Below are 13,539 nucleotides of genomic sequence, written 5' to 3' on the forward strand. Positions count from 1 at the left end.
ATAGGCGAGCTTTGCTGTTCTCCAACAGCTCTTGTAAAAATTAGCTTTAGAACCACATCCAAGCTTTTGACTTGTGAAATTAATGAGAACCTACCAGGTATATGAGGTATGGGAGACAGAAGCAGATATATTATAATTACTTCAAAAATCGCCATTTGATTGAGAGCTGGTCGATTGTTTATGACGTCATCAAAATGTTTGTTCTAACCTTTCAGTCTAGGACTTCATATACAAAATGACCTGACTTTGCAGGAATCCATATACCACGCATATACCGCAGTCTTGCAAAACACACACCTCACACTTCTTACACACAAGACACCACATACATGGGAGGCCGTCTATAAATGACCCTGGTTGTCAATAGGACTTTAATTAATTCAACAAACAAAACATATACCAAATTAGCATTAATAAATGAACAACCACTTTGTTTTCTCTAAGGTGACCTAACAGATGCTAGGAGATTGTTCGGGCAGGAGCTCCATTCAGTTATGCGACATGATGTTGAGGATGACCCTCTCATACACTATGTTAAAGACTTCCTACTAGAGTGTAGATTCCAGGGAGAGGATTGTGAAAGAAGGTTTTTGTCATATATATTCTTATGCATGAAATGCTTGTTATATCATTTAACATTCTGTTGGGTATTATAAACAGCTAAGAAAATTTAAAAGGCAGCGGATCTTGACTGCAAGTATTTTTTGGAGACTGTTGACGTTAGTATTCGTTCTCGAAAATACAAATATTCTTAGCTGCCTTTTATATTCAAACTATACCCCCAAGACACTAGAAGGATACGGTACCCATGTAGTTATACCTAAGCACATGTAGTATTCAGGGCCACCTTCAATTTATTTCAAATTGTTTACGGTTTACCTTTATAGTTGGTACAAAAAATAATTTTCTTGCGTTTTTTAAAAGTGCAATATTTGCTTAATTTGATATCAAACTTTGACAGTGTAACACAAAACAGGCGAAATTTTGTACTAACAATAGCGATCAAAATATTCAATACACCGAGTTGGATAAGATGGATAAAAAGTATCGGGAGAATGAACTCGCTGAGATAGTTAACATTGTTCTTTATATCATTCTGCTTTGACCCTTAGGAGGAGGTATTGCTATTTTAACACTGCCATTCATAACGTATTGAAATTAGATCCCTGTGGTTTGTTTTCAGTATGATTGTTACCACAACACCATGTACGTTATACGGCAACTGTTTTAATCTTCGATTTGAGAAACAAGTCCTCAAAGCCGGACCCGAGGATGGTAAGTTCTAAGCATTTCATTGTCATCCCCCACGAAAAGCGTTTATGGGGAATTTTAAATTGGGCTCCGTCCGTCTGTGCGTCCATCCACGCTTCTTTTCCGGGCTATAACTCAAAAACCGTTAAATGTATGTCAATGGAATTTCTTTATATAACAGTGCCCTAGTTGTGCCTTTTGCTAATGTAGACCTTCTACGTTGAATATTTTTTCTGTTACCATGGAAACTTCGTCAAAGATACCAAATTATTTTTTCATTTTGTTTCCGGGCTACAACTCCAAAACCTTTCAACACTAGTGCTCCTTGAAACTTTCTGTATATATCAGACAAGTGCCCTAGTTGTGCTTTTTACTATTTTAGACCTTCCTTGTTCAGTATTTTTTCCTGTTACGATGGAAACTTAGTTAAAAATACCAAATTATTGTTTACGGACTATAACTTCAAAACTCCGTCAGCGCAGCTCCATGAATCTTCCTATGCATATATCACACAAGTGAACCTAGCTGTGCAAAAATACCAAATCACGGTTTCTATTTGTCACCTGCTGTATTTTTCTTTTAGATTTACAATACTGACATGCATTTAAAGTTATACTTTAATTACTTTGAACTTTATATATACATGTATTTGGGTACCCATACCAACTGCGGGGCGCAAGGGATAATGCCATGCTTTGTGGCTCCTTCTTTAATGATTGTCTTGAATTGATTAAAGACTTAATTGGGGATATAATTCGAATTGTACGAGTATGAAAAATTTATTATTTGAATATGTATATTGAAACCCAATATCAAACAATCATCAACTTTCAAAAATATTGTTTAGTGATAACATTGTTAAATTCTTAATATCGAGTACATCTTGATACAGTTAGTATGATAATTGTGCATCACTGCATATGAAGTTGTCATGGTAACCATCCTACATATGCATACATCAATTGTATTTGAAAATAGATCATTTTTTACCTTATTTTGTTGATATTTTCATCTGTTAATTATAGTGCAAATTATATATATATCACGGATTTGCCAAAATGGTCATATTTTCGAATTTGCATAATTTAGATTGTTACCGTGACAAGAACACTAATAGCAGAAAACTACAATTGATTTGTTCCATACAGGACTGGAATTGATGATATATCTGAACCATGCAGAATTCATACCATTTATTGCGGAAGCGATTGGTATTAATACAAGAATTTATGGCTCCGACGGGAAGAGTGATTTCTTAAAAGAGAACACAGACGGCATCAAATTGTCTGCAGGATTCGATATTCACATTGGCTTGACAGTGGTAATGGAAATAAAGCAAATTTTTTTTTTCAATTTAAATAAAAATAATAATTCAAATATCAAATTATCAGAAATTCATGTACCAATACAATCTCACTGTGTAACTAATACATTGACTAGCAAAAGCAATTAATTATTAACTTGTATATTTCTCAGTAAGATTTAATTTCACAATAATACAAAATTCTTATCAAAGTATAAGAATGTTTGTAGTATCTGTGCATATGTCGAATGTGGACTGATCGTGGTAAATTTACCAAGTCGTCTGAATATTTGAATATGAAAGCCTTCAAACACTATCACTCTGTATTCACGTGAAAACATTTCAGGAGTGTATACATTATTATAAGACTCTTTCATATGTGGATATGAAAGTATATATGGAATATATCAGGCTATGAACTCCCATCTGGTCAAGCGAATGAATATTTAACTTTTATATTTGACAATGTATAAAATGTATACTTATGCCTATATATAACTGTCAAAGGATTTAAAAGTGATTATAAAGTTGTGCGGTCCTTATGTCTAAACTTTTTATTTGTTCGCTATTTCAAACCGTTTTGGGGAAAACTATATTCAAAAGCTGATGCTATGACTATCCCGTTTATTGACCTTGTTGACGTCAACACTAGACCAGGCGGAAAATTCAATAGATATACACGTATAGTTTTTAATTTGAATGATCGTAATGGAAATATTTAATTTTGCTTGTTACGAGCATTTTCATTGGCTCAAAAATTTACTTTATCAACCCATAAAGGAAAATTAAGGGGAAAAAATGGCGTCGCCGTTTGTGACGTTACTTCTGATTGGCTGAGATGACGGCGTAAAGATTTCATAGACGAAAAAGTCCCAAAATTGATAAACTGTCCGACAGATATGTAAAGGAGAAGGTACGTTAAGACTCGAATATGGCCTCAAAATTAATTCTCCAGTAATGAACAACATATTTTGCCATATAACAGCTGAATACATTTGCTAACACATTACATCTCGAAAATATCCCGCATGTGCCAATTATGTTCACTATGACGTCATCAACATGCAGTTTCCCGCCATTTTTCACAAAAATTCCTTGAAAAATCATACTTTTTGAGTGGTTTTCTCTAAAAATGAATGTGGCGGCCTTCGTGGAGCAGAAAGAGATTTTCACACGTTGTGTATCGTGTATTTACGCATATCCATGCAAAATGTAAAGTTGCTCCAAGGTGTCGGCCAAATCCATTTCAAGCCTTTTCTAACCTAAAGATGATGAATTTCTAGCAAAATTTGGCGAGAAGAGGAAAATCATCAATTTGATGACGTCATAGGTGGGACACATCGTGTACATGGTTATAAAAAATTATGTTTTGATGAATGGCAAGTATGAGAGTATTTATTGATATGAAATTGATGGGGATCAGAGTATAAATTTTTTTTCGGCCTGAAAAATTAAGGCCAAATACTGGTCCTATCATATCTACTCCTTTGCATAGCGCCCTAACGGGATGGCTTCACATCAACTTCATGTTCAATCCTGTTATATTTTATTGCTTAAGGATCTGTTCTGATGGGTTTCAGTCTCGTTGAAGTCTCGTTTCAACATTAATCAAAGAGTTTTTGTGAAAATATGTCAAAAATTAGACTTCTATTGCTTTTCAAATTTGTTAAAGACCAAATTTTATAAATGACCATGCATAATAGCAGTTGAGATGGGCTGTTTTTATCTTGTACACATGTTCCTTCCACATATTCATAGAAATATAACTGTCGAAGACAGATATATCCTGATGAAATAATCGATGAATAGTTACACAATTCAAGAGCACGATCGAGTGCATCGTTGGTAGCGATAGACCTAGGACATCGCCTTGTAGGCGGTGTATGGAATTTCCAAATTATTATTTGTCTAGATGAATTCAATGTTTTGTTTTAATTACTTGTTTATGTAAATAATGAATATACAAACCCATGTTTCCAACATTACATATTTTTATCCTGCAACCATTTCATTATACATGCAGATGGCATTAAAAACGAAAGCAAATTGCCGGTTTCTTAAGTATACTATTACACCAATAGGCATTGGAGGAAGAAGAATATTCGCTTCCTTGAATAAAATTATATCAGAATGCAAAGAACATTATTTTGACCAATGGTCTTGATGGTGAACATAAAAGAGCAATTATTGTATTTGCAGACTGAATACAACAGACAACCGGGCAAGGATAACGGGAGATGTGATAGTTCAGAAGCGTATCCAAGTCTACTGGTTTGTTCTTGTTATTTTTATTCTCATTTTAAGACTAAATTTGGTATTGAATGGAGTGAATTACCGATAACAAACATCTGTCTCTATTTCAAATAAATTATTTCTAGGTAATGATTGTCAATACAGTGTGGATAATGTTATGTTGACGAAAATGGCGAATGAATCCGACCTCCTATTCAATAAAACAAAACTAAATTGTAACTTTGTATCGTGGATGACTGATCACTTCTTTCTTTTTTATCCAAGATATATAATCGAAAGACTATATTTTAATTGATTAAACAATATAAACTTGCTATCAAGGGGAGGTAATCGCCTCATTCATGATCTAAATTATGCAATGCGTGCATGCATTCAGAAATACATTGAATCAACAGGCAGACATTTAAGCTATTATTAACTTTGTATTAAAATCAATATATTGTCTTATAAAACTGTAATTATGTGGAGAGGACATATATAGGCTTTGCCTCTTGCCCGATCCAAAATTGAATCTTTTCGATTTGATAAAATATTTTGAAATGGAAAAAAAAACTTACGGCTTGCTGTTAACATGACATTTGCTAAGTCATTCATAAATTGTAGCATTTCTTAATACACACATCTCCTTTATTTAGCCCCCATCTCATTACAGGCGTGTCACGAGGCATGCTTATCTCATCTAGTGATAAGCATGTGTATATGTGATGACGGCGCAGGGGCACGCAATGAGGCCGAAAGTATAGCTTTTATATCTTTTTATTATTATATACGAACACGTGAATTACTGTAACACGTGTCTTTTATCACGTAACTCGCTTGTTATACGGTGATTTCGTCCTCTTCACTGATTGGTATAAAATGTTGAAAAATGCAGAAAAGCACGCTTTCAACGAATTAATGGTTATAATGCAGTTCCTTTCATTTCCCGTCAAGGTTCCTATAAGATATGTATAACGAACAGACAATGCTTACAAAGATGTGTTTTTTGGTCGCTAGAGATTCATTATTTACTTTACTGTACAGTAAATCAACCTTTCGTATATATTTAGCATCTTTCGCTTGCTACAAATATTACGAAAATACTTAACTCCAAATGTGTTTTTGTTAATTGTAAATGTAAAATTTAAGCCACCGATATATTCTGGCTACAATCAATATATATATGGCCGTTTTTTGTAGTTGTCAAATGTAAGAGAGATTTACGGAAATTATTACATTCAAGATGCCCTGAATGTAAACAACCGTGCAAGTAAGTTCAATATAGACCAGTAATTGTTGTTTCTGATTTTAGTGTAATAGTATTGAATGTTTTTGTGAGAAAAGTGAAAAATGTAGAGCATACAGTATATTAACTACACCCATTTTTAGTTTGCTATTTCAACAATACCGTAGAGGTCTAACTTTTGTCGATTACTACATTTGAAAATGCAGTACATTTACCAAGTTCAGATTGTACTGAATTGATCAATAGATTTTAGTTTTTAGAGTCCCTGTGGGCGAGTTGTTAAGATGTCCAGTTATATTACCACAAACCCCCCGCCTTTGGGTTACGAGTTAGAACTGTGGGGCAGTTGCCAGGTTTAAACTGCTGGTCGGTGTCCTTGCTCCATCAGCAAACCTGGAATTTCCTTAAATGACCATGGCTGTTTATAGGATGTTAAATTGACCATAGCTGTTAATAGGACGTTAATTAATCAAACAAATCAACAAACAAACAAGGATGTTAAATCAATAAAATCAAACCAAAGCAAAACAGAAAACGAAAGTTCATTTTTATTTAGTGACATGTTCACATTAATATCCAGAGATAGTTGAGTTTTTCTTTTATAATTTTTGGGGTGGTTATTTAGTAGAAGTCTAAAAATATTGATGTTTTTTTATAGTTTTATGAGCATGTTGATATCGCTAGACTTGGTAATAACTTTGTTAATTTTCTTGTGATATTTTATCAGGGAGAAGATATACGAACAGAGGATAACGATGACACGTTGGCCATCCATGGCTACTGCACCGCTGATCCACAAAATGCTTAATGATACCAACAGGACGGTCACATCACTGAGGTAAACTTAAGATACAATATGTAGGTGATTCATGCACTTTTAATTAAAAATATAAGATATGTATTCAAAGCGCAGTCATTTTAATAATTCTAAGAAGAACACTCTCTGGTTATGTTTCAGTCTTAAATACTGAAAATATAACAGATATTGTAACGGAAAATAATACAAATTCCACTTATCCTCCATTTCTTTTTTAAAGTTGTAAGGTATTGAAAAATGTAAGTGATAAAAAATTGATAGGAAATATAACATTGTGTGGCCAACATTCTGCAAAAGGTAAATTAAAAACATTTTGATCTTCAGAATTTTAAGGGTAAAACGCAACCCCATCTCACTAATAAATAATTTGTCTTCCATCTCAACATTGAACACCTATTCGAAACATCTATAATTTAAGAGAGAAAAAAATGTTAGTTATAAGAAAAATTGCATTTCTGATCAGTTTTACAATTTGAGGTATTTGCACATTTTGTCTTTATTCGCTTGCTTGCATTGTGTTTCAGTGACAATGTGATGATGGTGCGTGTTTATTTTTCCACACTCACCATCCAGGCTTTTCACGAAGAGGTAGCATACACAGTACGTATCCAAGTTAATGTCCATGTGACAACTTCTGAGCTTACCACAGAGATATGAACTATTTCGTCATGTGTAGTTGTAGATAAAACTAAACCCCATTCCTTCTTTTTGTTTTGTCATAAACTGCACTTGACTAGAAACAGAAATCACAAATTAAGCTTTATATCAAATGCTTAATATGTGTTTAAGGAGAGTGTTGCATGTTAGAATTAAGACTCCCTCCATGAAAGCAGTAACGCATTCCATCTGATCTGATTATGCATATTTGCTATGAGCTAGCCAGTCGTCTTCACTTCCTCATGAGGTCAGAGGCCAACATTGTCCGTTTATAGCCCACTTGGTTTGTCACGATCACTGGACAGACAACATGCATAAGATAATCATGATTTACTTATTTGTTTGAATATTTAAATTGCAGTATGATCACGTAAGGTCATGGTTATTAGCTGTTTCATGTGATTTATGAATATTACGTTTTAAAGTTTATGATTTGTCTTTTTTTCTGACAGGAGGAAAATTTTGTGAGCGACATTGATGACCAACTTGGACTTTGGATTGGCATGTCTGTACTTACACTGGGGGAAATATTCGAGATTATCATCCTCATTGTGATTGGTTTATGCGGAAAACGAAAAAGCGAAACAACACCAGTCATCCCCATCAACTTAAACCAGCAAGGATCTGTAGCCCCACTGACTAAAGAATAATACCATATACAAGTGCCATGCGTTGTGCGACAATGTTTTTTTCAACTCAAGATAGACGTGTAGCGATTTAGATAATGATTCTACCACATGGCTTACTTCCAAACTGTAACAGTTTCATCATTAAATGTGTAATATATAACATTCGTGGTATTTCGACAATATTTACATTTAAAAGGGAAAACAGATTACAATTGTAATGATTTGCTTAGGATTTTTTATAACTGTTTAAAATGACGGTCTTTTAGATTTTGTGATATGTACATAGAGTCAAACTTTGCTGTGTATTAGTTGACATATCAATGATAAACAGATAATATCCCCTTCACTTTAAGTTTATTCTGCTTTGATACCAACAGATAAGCTATTTTAGGTCATCAAGGGTCATTGCCATGATGCATCGTCGTGCGCTGTCCGCTGTGCGCCGTGCTTACACTTTTAATCAAACTTCTTCTTTTCAATAACCGAAAGACCCAGGGTACTCCTATTTGGCCTGTAGGCCAGAGGGGTCTAAAAGGCTAAAATATTTAAACGAATTTTTCTCAAAAACCGAAAGGCCCATGGTACTCATATTGCGCGTGCGAAATGCTCGGATGAAGGGCTATTAAGTTTGTTCAAATGAATGACCTTGATCTTCATGAAGAACACAGAGGTCAAATAAGCTACAATCTTTTAACGGCTTCGTTCTTGTTAATAACTAGGATGCCCAGACATGATATTGGGCCTGTGGGATGCTGGGATGAAGGGCTACCAATTTTTTTCAAATGTGTGACCTTGGCCGTCATTCAAGGTCATAGGGGTTAATAGGCTAAAACCGTTAAACAACGTCTTGTGAATAACTAAAAGGTATATTCATCTGATATTGGGCATTTGACATGGTGGATGAAGTACAACCACGTCTGTTCAAATGAATGACCTTGACCGTCAATCAAGGTCCAGGGGTCAAATAGGCTAAAATCTTTATACAACTTGTGTATAGCTAAGAGGCCTAGATACATGATATTGGACTTGTAGCATGTTGGTATGAGGGGACTCAATGTTTATTAAAATAAATGACCTTGACCTTCATTCAAGGTCTTATTCATCAAATATATCAGAACCTGAACTTCTTTTGTATTACCTTAAGTGTTTGCCACTACTATATTCTTTGAGGTGTTATATTGTGTCAATAGTCATGGGCCTCTTGTACGCATATGTGTGTTTTGGGATACTCCCTGTGCCATTTTGCATTGTGATTCACAGATTTATTTTATTTTTGAAACATACAATTAAGCCAGCAGAATTTGATTTTCATTTTACAAAAATACCATTTCAGTGTTTGCTTTGACGATGCTTTTGTAATGTGTTTTCCTATACATGTATCTACAATTATCTTAATGTATTTATTATTTTTTTTATATTACATTATGGTTAGAACCGCAGTGTATTGCAATGAATTAAATGACTAGCTCTGCATTTCACATTTCACTATTTGCCATTGAGGATGTTTATTGATTATACCGCCATGATTTTGTGAACGTTACGTTACATTTTCAGGAGAAAAAAACAAGGTAATAATTGCCCACACTACAGTAATTATTTTGACAGCCTATACAGAACCACAACGTCAGATACATATTGGTCAATTAGTGCAATTAAAGGCATCCGAACATAACAACAGCAATAGAAACCGAAAAAAAAGTGAAACAGTCGCAACTGATTGATAATGAAATATACATACATTTATATCCAAATGACCGTACTACGGCTTACATATATGATTTACAACTTCGTTACTCAATAACTGGAAGGAATGAAAAATATATTCTTAGTCAGAACCATTACCACAATATTGAAGTCATTAACATATATTATATCATTTTCTTAATTCTCAAATTTTAAAATAAACCTGTCGCTATTACAAATTCAGAATACATTTACGTCCTAAGGAGTCATTAGAATATTATACATAAAACAATGCCTGTCTACTACACATAAAGCATTAAGCTTTACTAAGGATCTCATTACTCTGTAAAATGTACTTAAAGAACACAAATATTAAGATAATTAATCAGACATGGAATATTGCTATATTATAATGATTATAATGATTAAGTATATCCAATAAAAGAAATTCATTTTTTACACGAGGCAATTATTCTAAAAATTATCTTCCCGTGTGTGAAGCATAACATTAATGTTTGGCGATGCAGCAGGTAATGGATTCATGCTGACGATATGCATGTATGACTGTTAACTAGCGTGAATAAATATAAAAGAGTTTTGAACTTCTAATTTAATAAAACATAAAGAAATTAGTGTTTTACTACCTGTCTGTCAAATAAGTATAAACAAACATTATAAGATTTACGGTTTGTTTGGTAACACGTAATATGTCTAGTAGGATTGTGCATTTTGGGAACTAAATACAAAACTGTTTCATTATTCATATAAAGATAATATTCTTCACTGTTCCGAAAAAGAAATCCTCCAGTATCTTTATGGCATCGTGTAATCGTTTGAAACAATGATATGCACCTTGACAAAATAACTATATGACACATACACCAAATCAACAACATAGTTGGTATTATAGTTTAACAACACTTTATATCATTTGTATATACATTGGTATTCATGTACTAGTTGTTACCTAAGGGAGATAACTAATATACGCTATGCTTCCTATGTTTAATCAATGTTCATATATGTTTTTGAAATAAAATGTTCTGAATTGAAAGATGAGTTTATGTAATTTAAATGAATAATGAAGAAATTGAATGAGTCCTTTGCTGAAACTTCTATGGTGAAATGTTGTTTCTACATATTAATAAAAGTCCAACGGACAATATGCATGAGTGATCATTGACACGGTTTCCACTGTTTTCAATATTTTCATATAGTCCACGAATCAGGAAAATTGATATGGTACTGCTCACAGATCCTTAACTACTCAACAGATAACGGTGATTCGGTATGTCCGCTGCACTTATATACTTAAAAATTAAAATAAAAAATATATTTAAATATTGAAAAATAGAGAAAAAACTCGAGACTTTGTAGCAAGGCATTTCTGCTTTCACAGGCGTCTTATTTTATTGATATATTAATATATATCAACGTTTTTGTTTATGTAAATTGTAAGGTTTTGATTAGCCTTAATATGGAATGAATGTTGTCTATGTGCATTCTTATAAATGAATGAAGTTACTCTAAATCATACATTATATTACTATCCCAAAAGAACTACATCTTAAACGGACAAATTGGTGATGATCGTCAAATTTTGTAAATGCTAGTGATAATATCATACCATTATGATTTTCTCTAGTGATAATATCATACCATTATGATTTTCTATCGTGATAATTCTTCTTTTTATTTCGTATTGTACATAAACTTAAAAAGGAAAACATTATAAATAAAAAGCATAGAATATCAATCGGCCGATCACAATGAGTACATAAAATCCTTACCTCATATCCTCCGGATCTTCCTCACTCCGCCGTCTCTGGTGGTTGAGAGCGTCAAAACTGCCGTCTGTTTGTTTACTTTTATTTTAAGGATATTTCATGCAATAATTTTATTTCAAATAAATCAATTTCATTTCCTTATCTGAACATTGGCACACTATCAAACATGGAGAAATATTAAAGGAAATGTAAATGTTCCCCTATTTTGAACCACATGTATCTTAAGGCATTTCCGCGTTTGATATTGCTGTAAATAATGATAATTGTTATATATTATGTAATTTGAGGTGGTAATTTAATTGTTCAATATTTCTAAACCTGTTTCGTTAAGAATCAATGTTGTTTTGCTGTAAAATTATCGCGGAAATGAAACCACTCAAAATTTCTAGATCGATACTCAAATTAATATTTTCTCTATCTCTACATGGAAAGAATCCATTTATTATAGGCAGAATATGTGATTGATAGTTTCGAAATAAATAACTCGATTAATTATAACTTCGATGGAGACATTGTATTTCATTTACTAAAATTGCGGTCATTTAAATGCTTTAAGATCAATGACATATCAATACATCAAGAGTTTGCATGATTTTTGTCCATTTTATAAGGAACTACCATCTTCAAGAAGCCATTCTCATCAATTTTGTCACTCGACCTCATAAATCTATTAAAGTCTGATTTACATATTTACATATTCATATATAAAAACGTTAATTTGACAAAGCCGGTGGTTTTATAGAAATATGTTTCCAGTTCTGGTCGCTTGTCTTTATATTTTAATGATTAAAGTGAACAGTCGGGCAAGGATGGCTAAAGTCGGTAAAAATGGTGTGAATGTATCCAGTATAATTTCTTATAAAATGGAAAAATAAAATCTCTCGTCAAAATCTGTCTGCGTACGAAGAAATTAATTTAAAGTACGGATATTCTAAAACGTCCTCCCGGCTCACTATGTCCGTGGTTACATTTCCACGCAGCCTCGCTTTCAATGCTTTCAACTTTTCTTTACTTTAATGGTCAGAACTGGGAAACTAAGCAGAACTTGACCGTCGTATTAATATGTGAGAACTTTTGGAAGGCCAATGAACGCATTTAGACTGGTTTTCTTTGCCCGACTATTCACTCTAACCTGGAAATAAGGTATTTATTTTAATAAGTTTTATTTCTCATGATATTGTGTTTCCAAAATATGTAGCGACAGGAATATTGACTATGATCTTAAATAAATATCATCACATTTACACTATCGGTGCCAAATCCGGATAATAATGATTGAGCTGTTCCTGTCAGTTTTTCACATTTTTTTTATTTTCATGGTGGTTCAATGTCGTCCTTTCCCCCTAGGCACTATCAAATATTTTATTGACACAAAACTATATAACGCTATTCTGTTTCTACGTACGGCGGCGTATTAGGGCCACTATATAATTTAATTTATCTTGTACGTACAAGTTAGTATCTTGTACGTACAAGTTAGTATCTTGTACGTACAAGATAGTATCTTGTACGTACAACTTAGTATCTTGTACGTACAAGATAGTATCTTGTACGTACAACTTAGTATCTTGTACGTACAAGTTAGTATCTTGTACGTACAACTTAGTATCTTGTACGTACAACTTAGTATCTTGTACGTACAAGATAGTATCTTGTACGTACAAGTTACTATCTTGTACGTACAAGATAGTATAATGTTGAAACTCTCGGTATTAAAGGCTGTGGCTGATTTACTGTCACCATGGTATCGCATGAAGCTATACGTATATTACGTACCCTTTGTATAAGCCAAAGGGAAAAAAGAATACCTTGCGACATGTTGTGGAGTTGTAATGCTGTGATAAGTTTCCGAACATATAGATGTAAATGTTTATAACAGAGTATTAACTATGATCATCATTTTGACAATAATTGATGTGTGTATATATGTCTAA

At 33.2% G+C, this 13,539-nt stretch overlaps 1 protein-coding gene across 2 annotated transcripts in view; it reads left to right on the plus strand.

Annotated features, from left to right (window-relative positions):
• Window positions 1-422: 422 nt before the first annotated feature.
• LOC138331801 (degenerin mec-10-like) overlaps window positions 423-13,539 on the plus strand; it is a 30,450-nt gene continuing 17,333 nt past the window's right edge. Inside the window, exons 1-8 of one of the 2 annotated variants that reach the window (XM_069279581.1) lie at window positions 423-586; window positions 1,184-1,275; window positions 2,400-2,572; window positions 4,754-4,825; window positions 5,987-6,056; window positions 6,760-6,870; window positions 7,374-7,449; window positions 7,959-10,866. In XM_069279581.1, coding sequence (XP_069135682.1) covers window positions 495-586; window positions 1,184-1,275; window positions 2,400-2,572; window positions 4,754-4,825; window positions 5,987-6,056; window positions 6,760-6,785 — 525 coding nt within the window. In that variant the 5' untranslated portion in view covers window positions 423-494 and the 3' untranslated portion in view covers window positions 6,786-6,870; window positions 7,374-7,449; window positions 7,959-10,866. Of the gene's footprint in view, window positions 587-1,183; window positions 1,276-2,399; window positions 2,573-4,753; window positions 4,826-5,986; window positions 6,057-6,759; window positions 6,871-7,373; window positions 7,450-7,958; window positions 10,867-13,539 lie in introns of those variants that run through there. The other variant, XM_069279579.1, reaches the window with a different exon arrangement.

The sequence above is a fragment of the Argopecten irradians genome, chromosome 9, assembly GCF_041381155.1.
Source record: "Argopecten irradians isolate NY chromosome 9, Ai_NY, whole genome shotgun sequence".
Taxonomy (NCBI): domain Eukaryota; kingdom Metazoa; phylum Mollusca; class Bivalvia; order Pectinida; family Pectinidae; genus Argopecten; species Argopecten irradians.